The sequence below is a fragment of the Anopheles bellator genome (assembly GCF_943735745.2).
Source record: "Anopheles bellator chromosome X unlocalized genomic scaffold, idAnoBellAS_SP24_06.2 X_unloc_9, whole genome shotgun sequence".
NCBI classification, from domain to species: domain Eukaryota; kingdom Metazoa; phylum Arthropoda; class Insecta; order Diptera; family Culicidae; genus Anopheles; species Anopheles bellator.
The window spans coordinates 9,509-24,583 of record NW_026684310.1 but is presented as its reverse complement, the minus strand read 5'-3'; the positions used below and the strand labels follow the sequence as shown (position 1 = coordinate 24,583).

The following is a 15,075-nucleotide window of genomic DNA, read 5'->3' as shown; positions in this document are numbered from 1 at the left end:
AATAAAATTTAATGGGTTTCGAATAGACAATGTTGATACAACTACCATGGAACTAGGGCTTTTGATTGTACGAGTATCTATTGATTTAAGAAATGCAGACAAAAAAAATCACTAGCCTTATTTCTAAAACTGATTTATGAATATCTTTTTTTATTAAATTATAAAACACCTTACTTTTGCGATAAATAAATAAATATTTTGTTGGCATTGAATTAAAAAACACCGCCAGCACAAAAATGAACGGTAAAATGCAGATATTTTGTTAAAAGCCAGATGTAAAGAATAGATTACCAACAATACTTCTACAAACTACTATAAGTAAAGGGTAATTGTCACTTACCGCATAATCAGGCTTATCAGCGTAGTTAAGAGATTGAATGTGCTCTAGAAAGTATTTGAAGTCCGAAGGCAAGTGCTTGAGTAGTAAACGATGATCATATTTTTCTTTCAACATTCCCACCTTCAAAGAAGTAACATTGCGTTGCGTGCATGAAATGATACACACAAAAAACCGAAAATTGTTAAATACGAAGAAGAACATTTCTCATGGAATGTCTTTGTTTGGATTAATGCATACTTGTTCTTTATCCTTAATTTTACGCCACGGAAGTTGGCCGGTAACAAACTCAACAAGCATATAGAATAAAGACCATAGGTCGTCTTGCCGGCCCATCTCACGATTTTTGTGCGCATTTAACGAAGCGTACCTGAATAAAATTCAATAAAGAGGAATACAATGAAAAAAAGTATGAAATATTGTTAGCCTTAGATCACGTTGCTGAACCGGAAGAGATAAATCGTACCTTACAGTTCCGCGAAATCCTGCAGCCGCACGAGGACAACGAACCTCACCTGTACCGGTTGTGTACTGCCTAGCTAGGCCGAAGTCCAACATGTAGATTCTACGACTAGTGAGCGGTAGTCTTCCTATGGCGAAGTTACTCTATCACGAAAGAGAATGGAAGCACACCCATAATTAGCATATTGTTTAGTAATCTTTATCCAACCTGCCCAACCGGTTCAATAAGTTTTGCGGGCGCTGCTGACGGACGGACGGACGAAATCAAGTATCGTGCAGTGATTGAATTTTTATTTTGGGAATGTTTAGGAACAAAGGAAATTTATGAACGAATACTGAAAGTGAATAAGGACTCTTCGCCTTTAATTACGAGGTTTAAAGGAGGATTGCTGAGATTAAACGTGGTTGTACTAGCCTTGAAGTCGATCCATGTCAAAAACGTCAAAAAACAGACACAACACCTGAAATCGTATACACAATACAGAATATCGTATTGAAAAGTCATTAAATCACTCAAAGAGAGTTAGTATAAGGCCTAGACGTCTTATTGCACAGTATTGCCAATATTTAATTGAAATTTGGGGTTCCAGAAAGCTGTTTGAAAAATGGGTGCCGCATTCGCTAAAAATTTAACAATGCACTAGGTCACAAGAGCATTTTGGAAATGGCAAAAAAAAACCTGTGGCGGAGCATTCAAACCGCGCAAATAAACCGAGAGCACGGGCAGGTATCGGGATGCTTACGCGGGACAGAAAATAAAAGTGATGGCTGTATTGAGTCGCAACCATCAAGCGAGTAAGTTCATCTCAACACCCAAGCATCCGGAAGTAGACCCCAAAAACTGGTGACTCCGATTTTTCTACGGAGCACATTGCTACTATACCGACCGAGCTTTCCTAATCGCATGAAATGAAGTTTAAGTGAAGCGTTTCGAGCAACAATGCCATTAGAAGAGACGGTCAAAATGGAAGAGCGGGAGCACCACGTTATCGTGAAAATTAATCACCCGGATTATGATTCCGAAGATGTGGAAACTTGGTTCAATAACTTGGGACCGACATAAGTTCAATGCAGTCATTGTTGCACTGGGAACAAGAGCCAAATTTCTGTACTCTACCATTGCGAAATGCAACCAAGGAAAAACATCCCATCATTACGAAGCATTCAAAAGCGCCGTTCTTGAACATATTCGATCGTCTGAGAACCAAACTGCGGGGACAGACGATACGAAACGTAATTTTTTTGATACTACAGATTAATGCCAAACTGCTGCGCTTCTGTCAAAATGTATATGTTTTGGTCGAGGCGTAAACAGTTTGGCATTACAAATTGATTCTACGCTAGTTTTTACGCTTCGTGTGGCCACCCAGAAAGACTAACGATTCTGTTTTCCGGCATTACGCTCGGCGATCGGAAACCGAGCGTCCTCTTAGCAAAAATGCGACGATTGGGAGGAACAGGGGGCTCAGATAGCATTTTAGCGAACATCTGGTTACGTTCATTGACAAACACGGTGAAATGTATAATCGCTGCTGTACCGTCAGCGATCGAGCAGGCGAAAGTGGCGGACAGAATTTTAGAAACGTCCCACAATGAAATATCAGCGGTGCAACAAGAAAACGGAGCGATCACTGCACTTGAGAACAAGATCGAAGCGATCTCCCGTCGCCTCGACGAAGTGTTAACACACCCCAGGAGCAGTCTATGTTCCGAATGGTCCCGTGAGGAGCACGAACGGTCGCCATCAAACGGCCGCCAGCGAAATTCAGCAGCCTGGAACAGGTCAATGTCACCGCGATCTCGGGACGGCACAGCGTAGATGGATTTGTTAATTCCGCTCTCGATACGGGGGAAAAGCAGAGAAATGCGAGAGAACGAACCGCGATATGAACACAACGTGCATTTTTTTCGAGGATCGTCTTCCAATTTTCACACGAAGGAAGTAGCACACATCACTCCCCAAGCACTTAACATCATCACTTAACAAGCATCACACTCCCAAGAGCGTCTCATTCGAAGAACACCCGCACATTATCGAAGAACACAGTACCAGCAACACGCTGAACCATGAATTCGGCAACATGCCGAAAAATCACATTGACCGCGTACACATTTGCGACAACAAATCCTGCAAACGATATCTCATCGATACCGGCGCAGATTTATCGGTAATACCGCCAACCGCACGTGAACGAAAAAACCCATCCACTACCAACCTGTTTGCCGCAAACGGAAGCACAATAAGAACATACGGCACCAAGCGCATAGACGTCGATCTCGGTCTGCAACGTAAATTCACATGGAATTTTACCATCGCGAATGTGAATGCGACAATAATTGGGGCAGATTTCTTAAACAAGTTCGATATGCTCGTAGATTTAAAAAGAGGAAAGTTAGTAGACAACATTACCAAATTGCAAAAAGATTACATAAATGCAAGTTACGGCAAGTTCTCCAAGTTCACACTTGCCTTACCATTTAGAATGACACCAATAGCGACGATGACGAACAATTGCTGATAACAGAAATACAGCAAGCGTCCTGTTCTCTGAGTCAACACGACGGGTACACCACACGACACCAACAGGTACATGGTTCGACAAAAATCAGAACATCATTAACCACCAACAACGGGTTCTTACGGGTGGTAATCAACGGGTCCTTCGTTCACAATAGATAAGATACACCGGTACATAGAAATAGGGAAATCGGGAACAAAATGTAAGAAAATAAACTAATCTTGTCATGACAGCCAAACCACGTGGAGTTCTTCTTGTGCGTTTCGAAAGAAATATAACTTGCATCCAACGAACTAGCGATCACAACGTTTAACAACAAATCACCCTTTTCCTTTTTTCTTTTCTTTTTATTTGTAGAAATACTCATCGGCCAAGGTTGGCTACATGAGTCGAAAACATAGTCTTAGTCACTAAACATTAAACATTAAACACTAAACATTAAACATTTACATTTGGGTGTACCGGAGACGATCTTTAAAAATGGCCGTAGACATGTGGAAGTCAAATTCCGAGTAAGCTGCGTTGAATGTGCGGGACATGGCCGACGTCGGCTCATGAGCCGCGTAGAGGTTGCTGCGCTGTACTGTAAGGCAGCTATGGTGCCTGGCGATTGGGCGAGGTATTGAGAACGAGAGCTTTTGCAGCAACGCGGAAGAATCGACAGCGCCCGTCAAGAGCCAAGCGATGAACAGGGCCTGCAGGTTCCGGCGTCGTACACTTACGCTTTCCAGGCCCAGAAGGAGACAGCGCGAGTTGTACGGTGGAAGAAGTAATGAATCATTCTACCTAAGTTTTCTGACTGCGTAGCGCGTAAATTTTCGTTGATTTGCTTCGATGCGTGCGATCCAACTGGCCTGAAAGGGCGTCCAAACAGTGGAGCAGCACACAATGTTAGGCCGTTTCGAACACACCGATAATTAAATAAATTAAACACTCATTGAAGCAGTTCGCAGTCATCAATACATTTCACAGGCATAAACAGTTTGAGGTCATCCGCGTACAATAGAGAGCACTTCCCGAACAAAAAAATCGCTCAATTTTTCATTTTTCTAGCCGCGGATTTCGACTCGTGAGATGCCCCCTCTCAGTATGGCGCTTTTACCGGAATAACTGAGTTCTGTGAAAATTGTAACGCCCACCCGAACAACCCAGTGAACAATTTTGAGAGCCCGAAGCTGCCCCTCTGCCTGCGACGCGGCGGAGGAAGGCTGAGACGAGTGAGATCGAACGCCCCTCTGCCTGCGACGAGGCCGAGGAAGGGCGATCTCGCAGCGTACGAAGTGAGCATGAGACGCGTTCGTTGGTTGCCGGGGAAAGAACGGAAGGAATCCCCGTGAGTTTTGAAATCGCCGTGAGTTTGCTGGTGGAAGACGAACGTTGGAGAGAAAGAAAAAGGAATAGAAATAACAGAGACAGCGAGATCGTGGCAAAGTCCCGAAGTACCGAGGGTCCGACAGTCTCTCTTTAAGTTTTGGTGAATCGGGACGAAAACTCTGCCTCTGTTTTTTCTAAGTGCCAAGTGTAAAGTACCAAGTGCTTGTGCTTCTCTGTCGATCACGGGTGATCCTGATAGAAATAATCCAGGTAAGTTTATTGGACAGTATTCAGTGACAACCAAATAATGTTGAAATGTTTTCGCTTTGCTCGTTTCAGATGTCCAATCAGATGTCCAGATGGGATGCAAAGGATTCGATGCAATGCATTTTACAACGCGTTCGAAGGCAGCTACGCACCAAATTGTGAACCGCTAGTGCAGAGTGAAGAGTGTACGAAAAAAGAGAGAGACAATATATCGAAATGTACCGCCCAAATACGAACTGTTTCATTTTGGTTAGGGGGAATATGGGAGAAAGAAAACGAAAAAAGCGAGAGAACACACAGGTGAGAGACAGGGGGCCGCTCGGTGAGAGAATTCAATCCACTGCTCGCTCCATGGACCTTTCGGCTGCTCGGAGCGATTCCCCCATATAACGCTATATGGGGGAAATTATTTGAAGTATTGGATGGGAAGAGAATGGGCTGTGGTTCAGTAGTCGATTTTAAAGTGAGAAGGGCGAAATTGTTCACTGGGAATCAGATGTCCAGATGGGATGCATAGGATTCGAATGCAATGCATTTTACAACGCGTCTAAGGCGTCCGAAGGCAGCTACGCACCAAATTACTACGACGGCCGCTAGTGCAGAGTGAATAGTGTACGCGAACCGAAAAAAGAGAGAGAAAATATACGCTTCGAAACCGAACCAACCGTGTTATTTTGGCTAGGGGGAATTGGGAGAAAGAAAACGAAGAAAGAGAGGGGACACACAGGAGAGAGGGAGACAAGGGGGTCACGCTGGAGAGTTCATCTTTGGCGGTCGACTCCTTGCGCCGGTTGGCGAACGGTTCAGGTTCCTTTGGAACTTTGCCATACAAAATTTGTATAGGAACGCGAATGGTTCCTGAAAAGTTCCTGAAAAATGAACCTGAAAGAGCGGCCGGCACTCAATTTTGCTCACTGGGTACCGGTATCCTGAAGCTTGTACCGGAAAAAATCGTATGGGCGCCGTGAGCGTTTTCCCCTACATTTTTATTCCCTCTTCCCCTCATTCCATACACCTCACACCTCCATACTCTCAATGAATTGTCAAATCGTTCTGATGTTGTAAACAATGTTTTGTATTTATTCATAACCACAAATGTTTTACAATTACAATATTTTCACAATTGTTTCACTATTCCACCATGTACATGCACTTTTCACTTATCTCTGCGTGTACGTAGAGTGTATCCATCCCTGAATCCTGTATTCCATGTATCCTGTACCATCCGCCCTATCGACATTGTCCCGTACGCTTCTAATGGTCAGCTGAAAATGGAAACAGACGCGGTGCACTTTCACTATTTAGAAGTAAATACTTATCGAGAAATGCTTCCCGATGCTTAAATTTACTTACCGAAATAAGCAACGGCTTAGAATTTACAGTTAAACACTATTTTTACACCGATGATGCATAGTCGATTTGCTTGCGTCGTTCGTTCTGTGTTCCTGCATGAAACTAAAAATTTCTAACAGTTTGACGTTGGGGTGCCGGAACGGATGCTACATTAGCGTGACAGAGACAAAAAAGTTGTTCGGTGTTGCGCTTTCTTTCTGGCCTTTGGTGAGAAACGAATCGGCGCTCAGATATTTCGTCTCAGTATGGAGAATATGAGTGACTTTTTTGTTCGGGTTATCTTCCCAGTGGAAAAAATTGAGTGCCCTAGATACCCCTCTGCCTGCGACGGGGGCGAGGAAGGCTGAAACGGATGAATCCGAAAGACCCTCTGCCTGCGACGAGGACGAAAAAGGGTAAGCGCGACGCGAACGGGCCGGTTCATAAGGGTCTGCTCGTAGGTAGACGGGGAAAAAAGCGGAAGAAACCACGATAGGAGGGGGTTTCATGCGCTAGCTTGTGGGTTTCATTTACAGGGAGGGTAGGGTGTCAGAGCCGAGAGGCCATGCAAACGCGAAGACGAATAGACGAGCGAAAGGAAGAGGAATACAAAAAAAGAGATGGCGAGATTGAGTAAAAATTATAAGTTCGAGAGAGAACGTGCAGTCGAATTTTGTACCCCGGGTCAAGTGCAAGTGCGTGGTTTTCGTTCCATCATGTGTGATCCTGATAGAAATAATCCATGTAAGTTTATTGGACTGTATTCAATGACAATCAAATAATGTTGAAATGTTTTCGCTTTGCTCGTTTCAGATGTCCAACTAAACTGGGATGTATAGGATTCAAATGAATAACTTTTTACAACGTCTCTAAGGCGTCAGCAACAAGCAGCTACGTACCAAATTGCTACGACCGCTATTGTGAAGTGTGAAGAGTGAACGCGAACCAAAAAAAAGAGAGAGAAAATATACGCTCCGAAACCGAACCAACTGTTTTATTTTTGCTAGGGAGAATGTGGGAGAGGAAGAGTCGGTTACGAAGAAAGAGAGGGGACACACAGGAGAGAGAGAGAGAGTCACGCTGGAGAGTTCATTTTTCGCGAACCGTTCTTTGCACCGTTTCACGAACCATTGACGAACCAGAGCAAGTGACCCATACAAAATTTGTATGAGACCGTGACTCCCCAGTGAGCAAAATTGAGTGCCGGCCGCTCTTTCAGGTTCATTTTTCACGGTTTTTTCCCAATTCCCCCTAGCCAAAATAACACGGTTGGTTCGGTTTCGAAGCGTATATTTTCTCTCTCTTTTTTCGGTTCGCGTACACTCTTCACACTTCACTATAGCGGTCGTAGCAATTTGGTGCGTCGACAATATCACTTGTTGCTGACGCCGTAGACACGTTGAAAAATGTTTTGCATCCCTGTTGAACATCTGAAACGAGCAAAGCGAAAACATTTCAACATTATTTGATTGTCACTGAATACTGTCCAATAAACTTACCTGGATTATTTCTATCAGGATCACACATGATGGAACGAAAAACACGCACTTGCACTTGACCCGGGGTACAAAATTCGACTGCCCTTTCTCTCTCGGACTTAAAATTTTGACTCGATCTCGCTATCTCTTTTTATTCTATTTTTCTTCCTTTCTCTAGCTGTTCGTCTTCGCGTTCGCATGGCCTCTCGGCTCTAGCACTCTACCCTCTTCCTGTAAATAAAACCAACAAGCTTGAGCATAAAAGCCCTCCTCGCACCTCGTCCACAGTATGAGTTTTCTCTACAGCTTTTTGATATGCTAGCGTCCACACTAGTAGCTTTTGGGCGAAAAATTCCATGAGCTCCAGTGAGTGAAATGACATTTCGTTTGTTTATGCTTTGATTTTTCGGTTTCCTTTTTTTCTCCTTCTTTTGCCATTTTTGTCAAAATTTGATCCACTGTCGAAAAACTAGCCATATTTTTGGAAAGCAAAAAACATTTGCCGAAATTTGCCGTAAACTGTCAAATTGAAAAACATACCCCCGAAACGGGAAAATATCCCGTAAACATAAGGCGCTCAAAAGCAACTCAAAATAACTCACGGAACTCTAGCAAAAGATTAATAGTTTCTTGGCCTGTCATACATTTTTACCAAGTTTCTCATACTGTGGACCCCGGGTAACAGCTAGCGGCAATAAATTTTGGTTTCGTTTACACGTTTCAATTATTTATCAATTTGCGTTCCATTGTTAAAGCCTAGGCAAACACGTCATCGAAAATGTCGATAAAATCACAGAAATAATCAAAGTTGGTCAGCATTTTAGTCAGAGCATTGATCAGAACCCAAAGATTAACAACAAACAGTTTTAAGTCATTTGCGCCAAGCTACCTGCTGACAATTGTTAATGTCAATTATCCCTGGTGCTATCTGTAATAGTTCGTTTTTACGGGCGGGGTTGTTGGTCCCGCGCCAACCCCCTCTGTCAGCGCCGGTATCGGGAATCGAAACCATGGCCGGTTGAGTGACAACCGATCCCGGGATTCGAACCGTGGTCAGCTGCGCTGACAGCGAAGAGCGTTACCGACTACTCTATCAGCGGGGTATTACAGTTGTTATTGGCATAATTTAAGCCAGAACGACGCTGCCAGATCCAGACGAAATTTTTGAGGAGGTAGTTTGATGGTATGGGGAGCATTCTCATACCATGGAAAACTACCAATTTGCTTCATTTCTACTCGAATGAATTCAGGCATGTATCTGGAGTTACTAGAAGACGTTTTAATTCCTCACCTCGAGACTGATGGGAATGAAGACCAAATATTCCAACAAGACAATGCATCGATTCATGTTTCCCGAGAATCCAAGGTTTGGTCTGGGGAAAAAAATATCTCTCTCCTCGAATGGCGAGCGTGCAGTAACAATTGCAATCCAATTGAGAACCTATGGGGTATATTAGCTGGGCAGGTTGATGCAAATAGACGGCAATTCGATAACAATTCAAGCTTACGGGCGGCCATTCAAGAGTGTTGTAATAACATTAAAAAGGAAACCATTGAAAAATTGTCGGAATCTATGCCTAACCGTATATTTGAAGTGATAAGAAATGGGAGTGGAAACACCAAATATTCAATATCACGTAACTTTACACGAAATGGATTTTTACACGATTTTCTTAAAGTGCGTCTATACGAATGTCCACGTGCATTTCGTGTTTTCTTAATTTTTTTCCAAAAATATAACTTTTTTCTTTGTTTTGTTCCGTGTGAAGTTTTCTGATCTCCCGTCGGACGCCTCCCCAGGTGGCGGATAGGAGAAAGCCTCCCAAACTGGCTGGTATTGATGAAATGAAATAGTCAGGGCGGACCAAAAGTAGATTGGGCGGCAGGCTAACTACCTTCCACCGTAAAACAACCACAGTTCAGGAACTTATATCAAAGCCTCAAATATAACGGACTCAACGATCACGACCATGGAAACGCCTACCGGACTACTCTTTCGGAACTTGGAATGTAAAATCACTAAATAAAGCAGGAGCAGTGAAATAACTGCTACACCACTTGGCTAAGTATAGAATTGATATACTAGCCATCCAGGAGACATATTGGGTTGGACAAGGAGTGGAAGATAGATCTGATTATACGTTTTTGAAAAGCGGGAAACCGGTAGGGGTTAGAGTTTGGAGTCGCATTTGCTATGAAGAAATGCCTAAAAACATCGGTTACCTCATTTCGACTAGTAAACGAACCGATCTGCATGATCCGCTTAAAAAGTAAGCACTGCAATCTGTGATTTATTAACGCACATGCCCCCACAGAGGAAAAAGATGATAACACTAAAGAGGAATTCTACTTCTTGTTAACCAACGCATACGACTCACTACCCGTCGGGAATGTCAAGATCATGCTGGGAGATTTTAATGCTAACGTGGGCAGAGAACTATTACATAGAGAAATAACACGGGGACACAGTCTGCACGAAAACTCAAATGACAATGGGCTACGTTTAATAGACTTAGCAGCCAGTAGAAACATGATCATCAAATCTACTCAATTCCCCAGGAAAGATATACACAAACAAACATGGGCGTCACCAGACGGAAGAACATTTAACTAGATCGATCATATAATAGTAGACAAGAGAATATCCAACAATATACTGAACGTGAAAAGAAGCAGAGGGGCCATTATCTCAGATCATTACTTGGTGAGATCACAAGTTCGTTGCCAAATAGCACGAAACTATTATAATCCAAAAATAACCGGAAAGAGACCAAAGATGTACGACATCGAGAAACTAAAAATAAGAGAAATATCAGATAGATATAGATATTTAGTAAATCACGCACTAAGTAAAAACCACGACCATCTCTCAGTAGAAGAAATATGGGCACACATCAAATCCTCTGTCGGTGAAGCTTCAAAGGGCTCTATTGGTTTTAAGCAAAATCAAAAAACAAAGATTGGTTCGATCGAGAGTGCAAAATAGCAGTTGACAAGAAAACAGCTGCGTACACAAACTACCTACAGATACCACTTAGAGCCAAGAAGGAAGCATATGATAATATGCGAAGAGCTGCCGACAGACTTTGTAGGAGAAAGAAACGAATCCTGGCAGACTGACAATTAGAATCAATGAACGCTGACTTTCAAAACAACAACATAAGACGAGCCTATAAAACATGTGAAAGAAGGGTTTCACGCCTCGTACAATACTGTGTAAGGACGCAGTTGGAAATATCATAGGAGACATGGCAAACATAAAAGAAAGATGGGTAGATTATTTCTCAGAATTACTAAACCCCACCTCCAACGCCATAACCCATCGGGAAACTACCATAAATAGGGACGAAAACTATGAAATGCCAACAGAAATAGAGGTAGGAACGGCCATAGCCAAACTTAAAAATAATAAAGCTGCTGGTATGGATGAGATCCGGGAATTTAATCAAACACGGCGGTAACAATCTAGTCATCACGATGCACAAACTAATACTGAAAATCTGGACCAAGGAGTGCATACCCGAAGAATGGCGAAAGAGAATCATAACACCAGTATACAAGAAAGGAGACCGCCTGGACTGTACTAACTACAGAGGGATAGCTCTATTACGTGCGGCATACAAGGTGTGGGCCAAGGTGCTGGAGAACCGATTAGGACCATAGCGGAGACCATTATAGGGGAATACCAAGGTGGCTTCAGACCGGGAAGATCAACAGCTGATCAAATATTTTGTGTGGAAAATATTCTCCAGAAATGCTGCGAATACAACGTCGACGTCCATCAAATTTTCGTTGACTTCAAACAAGCCTACGACAGTATAGATAGAAGCAGCATATATACTGCTCTAACAGAGTTTGGTATTCCCAGCAAACGATCAGAATGATCCAGCTTTGTCTGCACGATACCTCGGCTTGCATCCGACTTAACGGAGAATTATCGACGAGCTTTCCGACAGATAGCGAACAGGGAGATGGGCTCTCTCCTATATAAACGATGATAAGTCCCAACTCTTACCCCTGCATAGGTTTGAGAAGGACGGATTTATCTATCGATAATTACAAATAACAATCAGCGAAAGGGGGCATGGAAGCAAACTCTCCAGAATCATGGCATCTAGCTTTACTCTTTTCGTACAACGGTCGCCATCCCTTAAAGTGTTAGACCATGACAATGCATGACATCCTCCACTAAAAAGAGAGGGTCCACTCTCTGGAGTACAGCAGGTTTCTCTTGCTCTGTTTGTAGTGACACCTCCAGTTTCCATTGGCTGATAATGTGGTGCCACTCAGCAAAAAGTCTGATCATCTGCGTTTAGCTAATCGACACCAACGATTCTATTCGTACAGAATGCCCATCACTTCCTCATTTGCGCGCGCGTGTCTCAAATCTATCTAGTCTCTTTCATTATGATTATTATTAATATTTTTGTATATTCATTTTCTCAATATTTTTTAATCTTATCATCACCACAATCAAAGTGTATGACAAGCACAATTTCGACAGATTGCCCCACACGATCCAAGATTTGACAGATACAACATGTAACATGTAACTTAACTACTGTTTTGTTGAATATAACTTAACTACTGTTATATTGTTCAATCTTGCCCTGGAACGAGTGATCCGCATGATTCCAAAGGCCACAAAGGGGACACTCTGCACTAAATTGACACAAATAGTTGCATATGCAGACGACATTAATATCATGTCTCGATCACAACGGTTGGCTACAGAGACCTTTCTGCAACTGGACAGAGCTGCAGAACAGGTAGGTCTCAACATAAACATGAATAAAACAAAGGTCATGACACAGTCCCGCAGACAGCGCCCCCAAAGACAAAACAATACATCTACCGATCACAATCTTGAGAATGTCGGAAATGTCGTGTACCTCGGGACCAACTTGGCAGAGGATGGTAGTGAGGAGGGTGAGATAAGTACGAGGATCCAAACAGCCAACCGGACATATTTCTAAATGTTGCCCATAATAAAATCAAAGATAATACACAGGCAAGCCAAGCTGAGATTGTACAGGACAATAATCCGCCCTGTCCTGTGTAACGGATCAGAGAACTGGGTCCAAACTCAGGCCCAAAAAAGCAAAAAAAAATGCATTCGAACGAAAGATCCTCAGAAGAATCCCCGGCCCAATAAAGGATGGAGAATATTGGAGGACCAGATATAATAGTGAAATCTACGAAACATATGAGGACCCAGAAGTGGCGGCGATGATAAAAAAGCAAAAACTGCAATGGACGGGTCACATCGTAAGAATGAACGAGACAAGGATCCCAAAAAAGACGCTATGGGAAACGGTGAATGGCAAGAGGCCAGTCGGTAGGCCGAGAGCTCGATGGGAGGATAGCGTCCGTAAGGCCAGCGAGGACCTGCTCGGTGTAGGAGACTGGAGAGGCAGAGCAACTTGCCGAGATAGCTGGAGAGACAGTATACAAGCGGCCATAGCCCGAATCGGACGTTCGCGCTATCTATAGATAGATAGGCTATACGAATGTCTATTCGTATCTACCTTTTTCCCGCATTATAAAATTTCTTAAGTAATGAAAAGTTGACATCAAAAAAGTACTGTAAAAATGGATTCCTCAAGTTTTTCGCCAATAACGACCAAGCCTTCTATAAAAGAGGCATTATGAAGCTATCTTTGTAAAAATTACAAATGTTCCAACAAAACGGTGCCTATGTGACGCAAATCGGACCATTGAAAGCATTTTAAATAAAGTTTTGAAGTACACGCCAAAACACGTCGATTACTTTTTCCCCAACCTGATGTAGAAACCTGGCAAACGAAGCGTAAGCGATCTGACGTTTTTACAGTCCGATTTGCACAACGAATAGCTCAATCACACTAAACCAATCTGGTAAATAATAATATCTGAGCACTGTAAAAAATACTGTATGAGAAAACAAAGCCATTTGGCAATATTGTCTGAAATTTTTGATGAGCTGTATATGCGTATCTTCCTATGCATCAACAATCCCTAAAGACCAGAAATACTATTAGGTGTTTGAATTAATTATTTCCGTTTTAAAATAGACAGCGTTACTCACTAAATCTTCTTCTTCTTTGGAAATACAACCGCTGTGCGGTCTTGGCCTGCACCAGAGACAATGTTAATTTCAGTTATCCCAGGTGCTATCCGTAACAGTTCGATTTTACGGGCGGGGTTGTTGGTCCCGCGCCAACCCCCCTCCTCTGTCAACGACGGTATCGGGAATCGAAACCATGCCCGGTTGAGTAATAACCGATCCCGGGATTCGAACCCTGGCCAGCTGCGCTGACAGCGAAGAGCGTTACCGACTACTCTATCAGCGAGGGTGTAACTCACTAAATCTACAATATAAAAAATGAAGTTCTGTCCGTGTGGGGTTTATAGACTCCGAAACTACTGGACCGATTGACTCTAAATTTGGTATACAGGGGTTTTAGGGGCAGGGGATGAGCAACGTCATGGTTAGAAACCACTCACTCCCCTCTTCCTTACCCCTCCCATACAAACTAACTGTTAAAAACAATAATTACTCTACAAGTTATGAATCGAATCGAATCAAATCTTGCACAATTGTTGATGGTCACCTGAGAAATCATGTGAGAAAATTTGATCCTTCTAGAACGAATGGGAAGGGGGTGGAGGGACTAATTTTTAATTTTTAATTTTAATTTTATTAACAACACGGGTTTGCCATTAGGCTAGACCCGGACACTTAATCCTAACATACATACAATTGAGAGGAGAGCTTACGTGTAACAGAGAGACAGAGTAGAAAGATGAAAGAAGAAGGAAGCAAAGAAACCACCACAGAAAGTGGGGAAATCCTGCGGCTCGGTTCAAACGGACGGAGAGGAGTTGAGGGCATTTATAAGGGCGACACGGAAGGATGGGAACGGAAAGTGAAAGTCAAACAGGGGATACACTAGGTTGAAGCTACGGAGACACCTTAGAAAGGGATCCGTAGATCCATGACGAGTACGACGATGGGGAACAAGGAAAAGAGAACGAGTACGTAGGGTACGAGAAGGACAGTAAAACGGAGTACGGGCCAAAAGACCAGGATCGTCAATTCTCCCCATAAGAAGGCCTCCTATGAACAGGTTTTGTGCCATAGTACGCCTTACCTCGAGTGACGTAAGGCCAAGCACCTGACAACGATCGAGATAAGACATGGAAGAGGCGTCGCGATCCCCAAGGCGCCTTACTGCCATGCAGGTGAAACTACGTTGAATATGCTCAATGTTGGAGTTTAGAGTCGAACTCGAAGGGTTCCAGACAATGCACGCATATTCAAGGGTCGAGCGGACGAGCGCGCAATAGAGGCTCTTGAAGCAGTCCAGATCATTGAAGTCACGGG

General features: G+C 43.1%; 1 protein-coding gene across 1 annotated transcript in view; it reads right to left on the bottom strand.

Moving 5' to 3' along the window:
- Nucleotides 1–340: 340 nt before the first annotated feature.
- The window catches only part of LOC131214176 (tau-tubulin kinase homolog Asator-like), a gene marked incomplete at its 3' end in the record, with an annotated part of 20,766 nt that continues 6,031 nt past the window's right edge, over nt 341–15,075 (bottom strand). Inside the window, exons 5-7 of the mRNA XM_058208559.1 lie at nt 804–943; nt 578–707; nt 341–460 (exon numbers count right to left, since the gene is read on the bottom strand). Coding sequence (XP_058064542.1) covers nt 341–460; nt 578–707; nt 804–943 — 390 coding nt within the window. The remainder of the gene's footprint in view (nt 461–577; nt 708–803; nt 944–15,075) is intronic.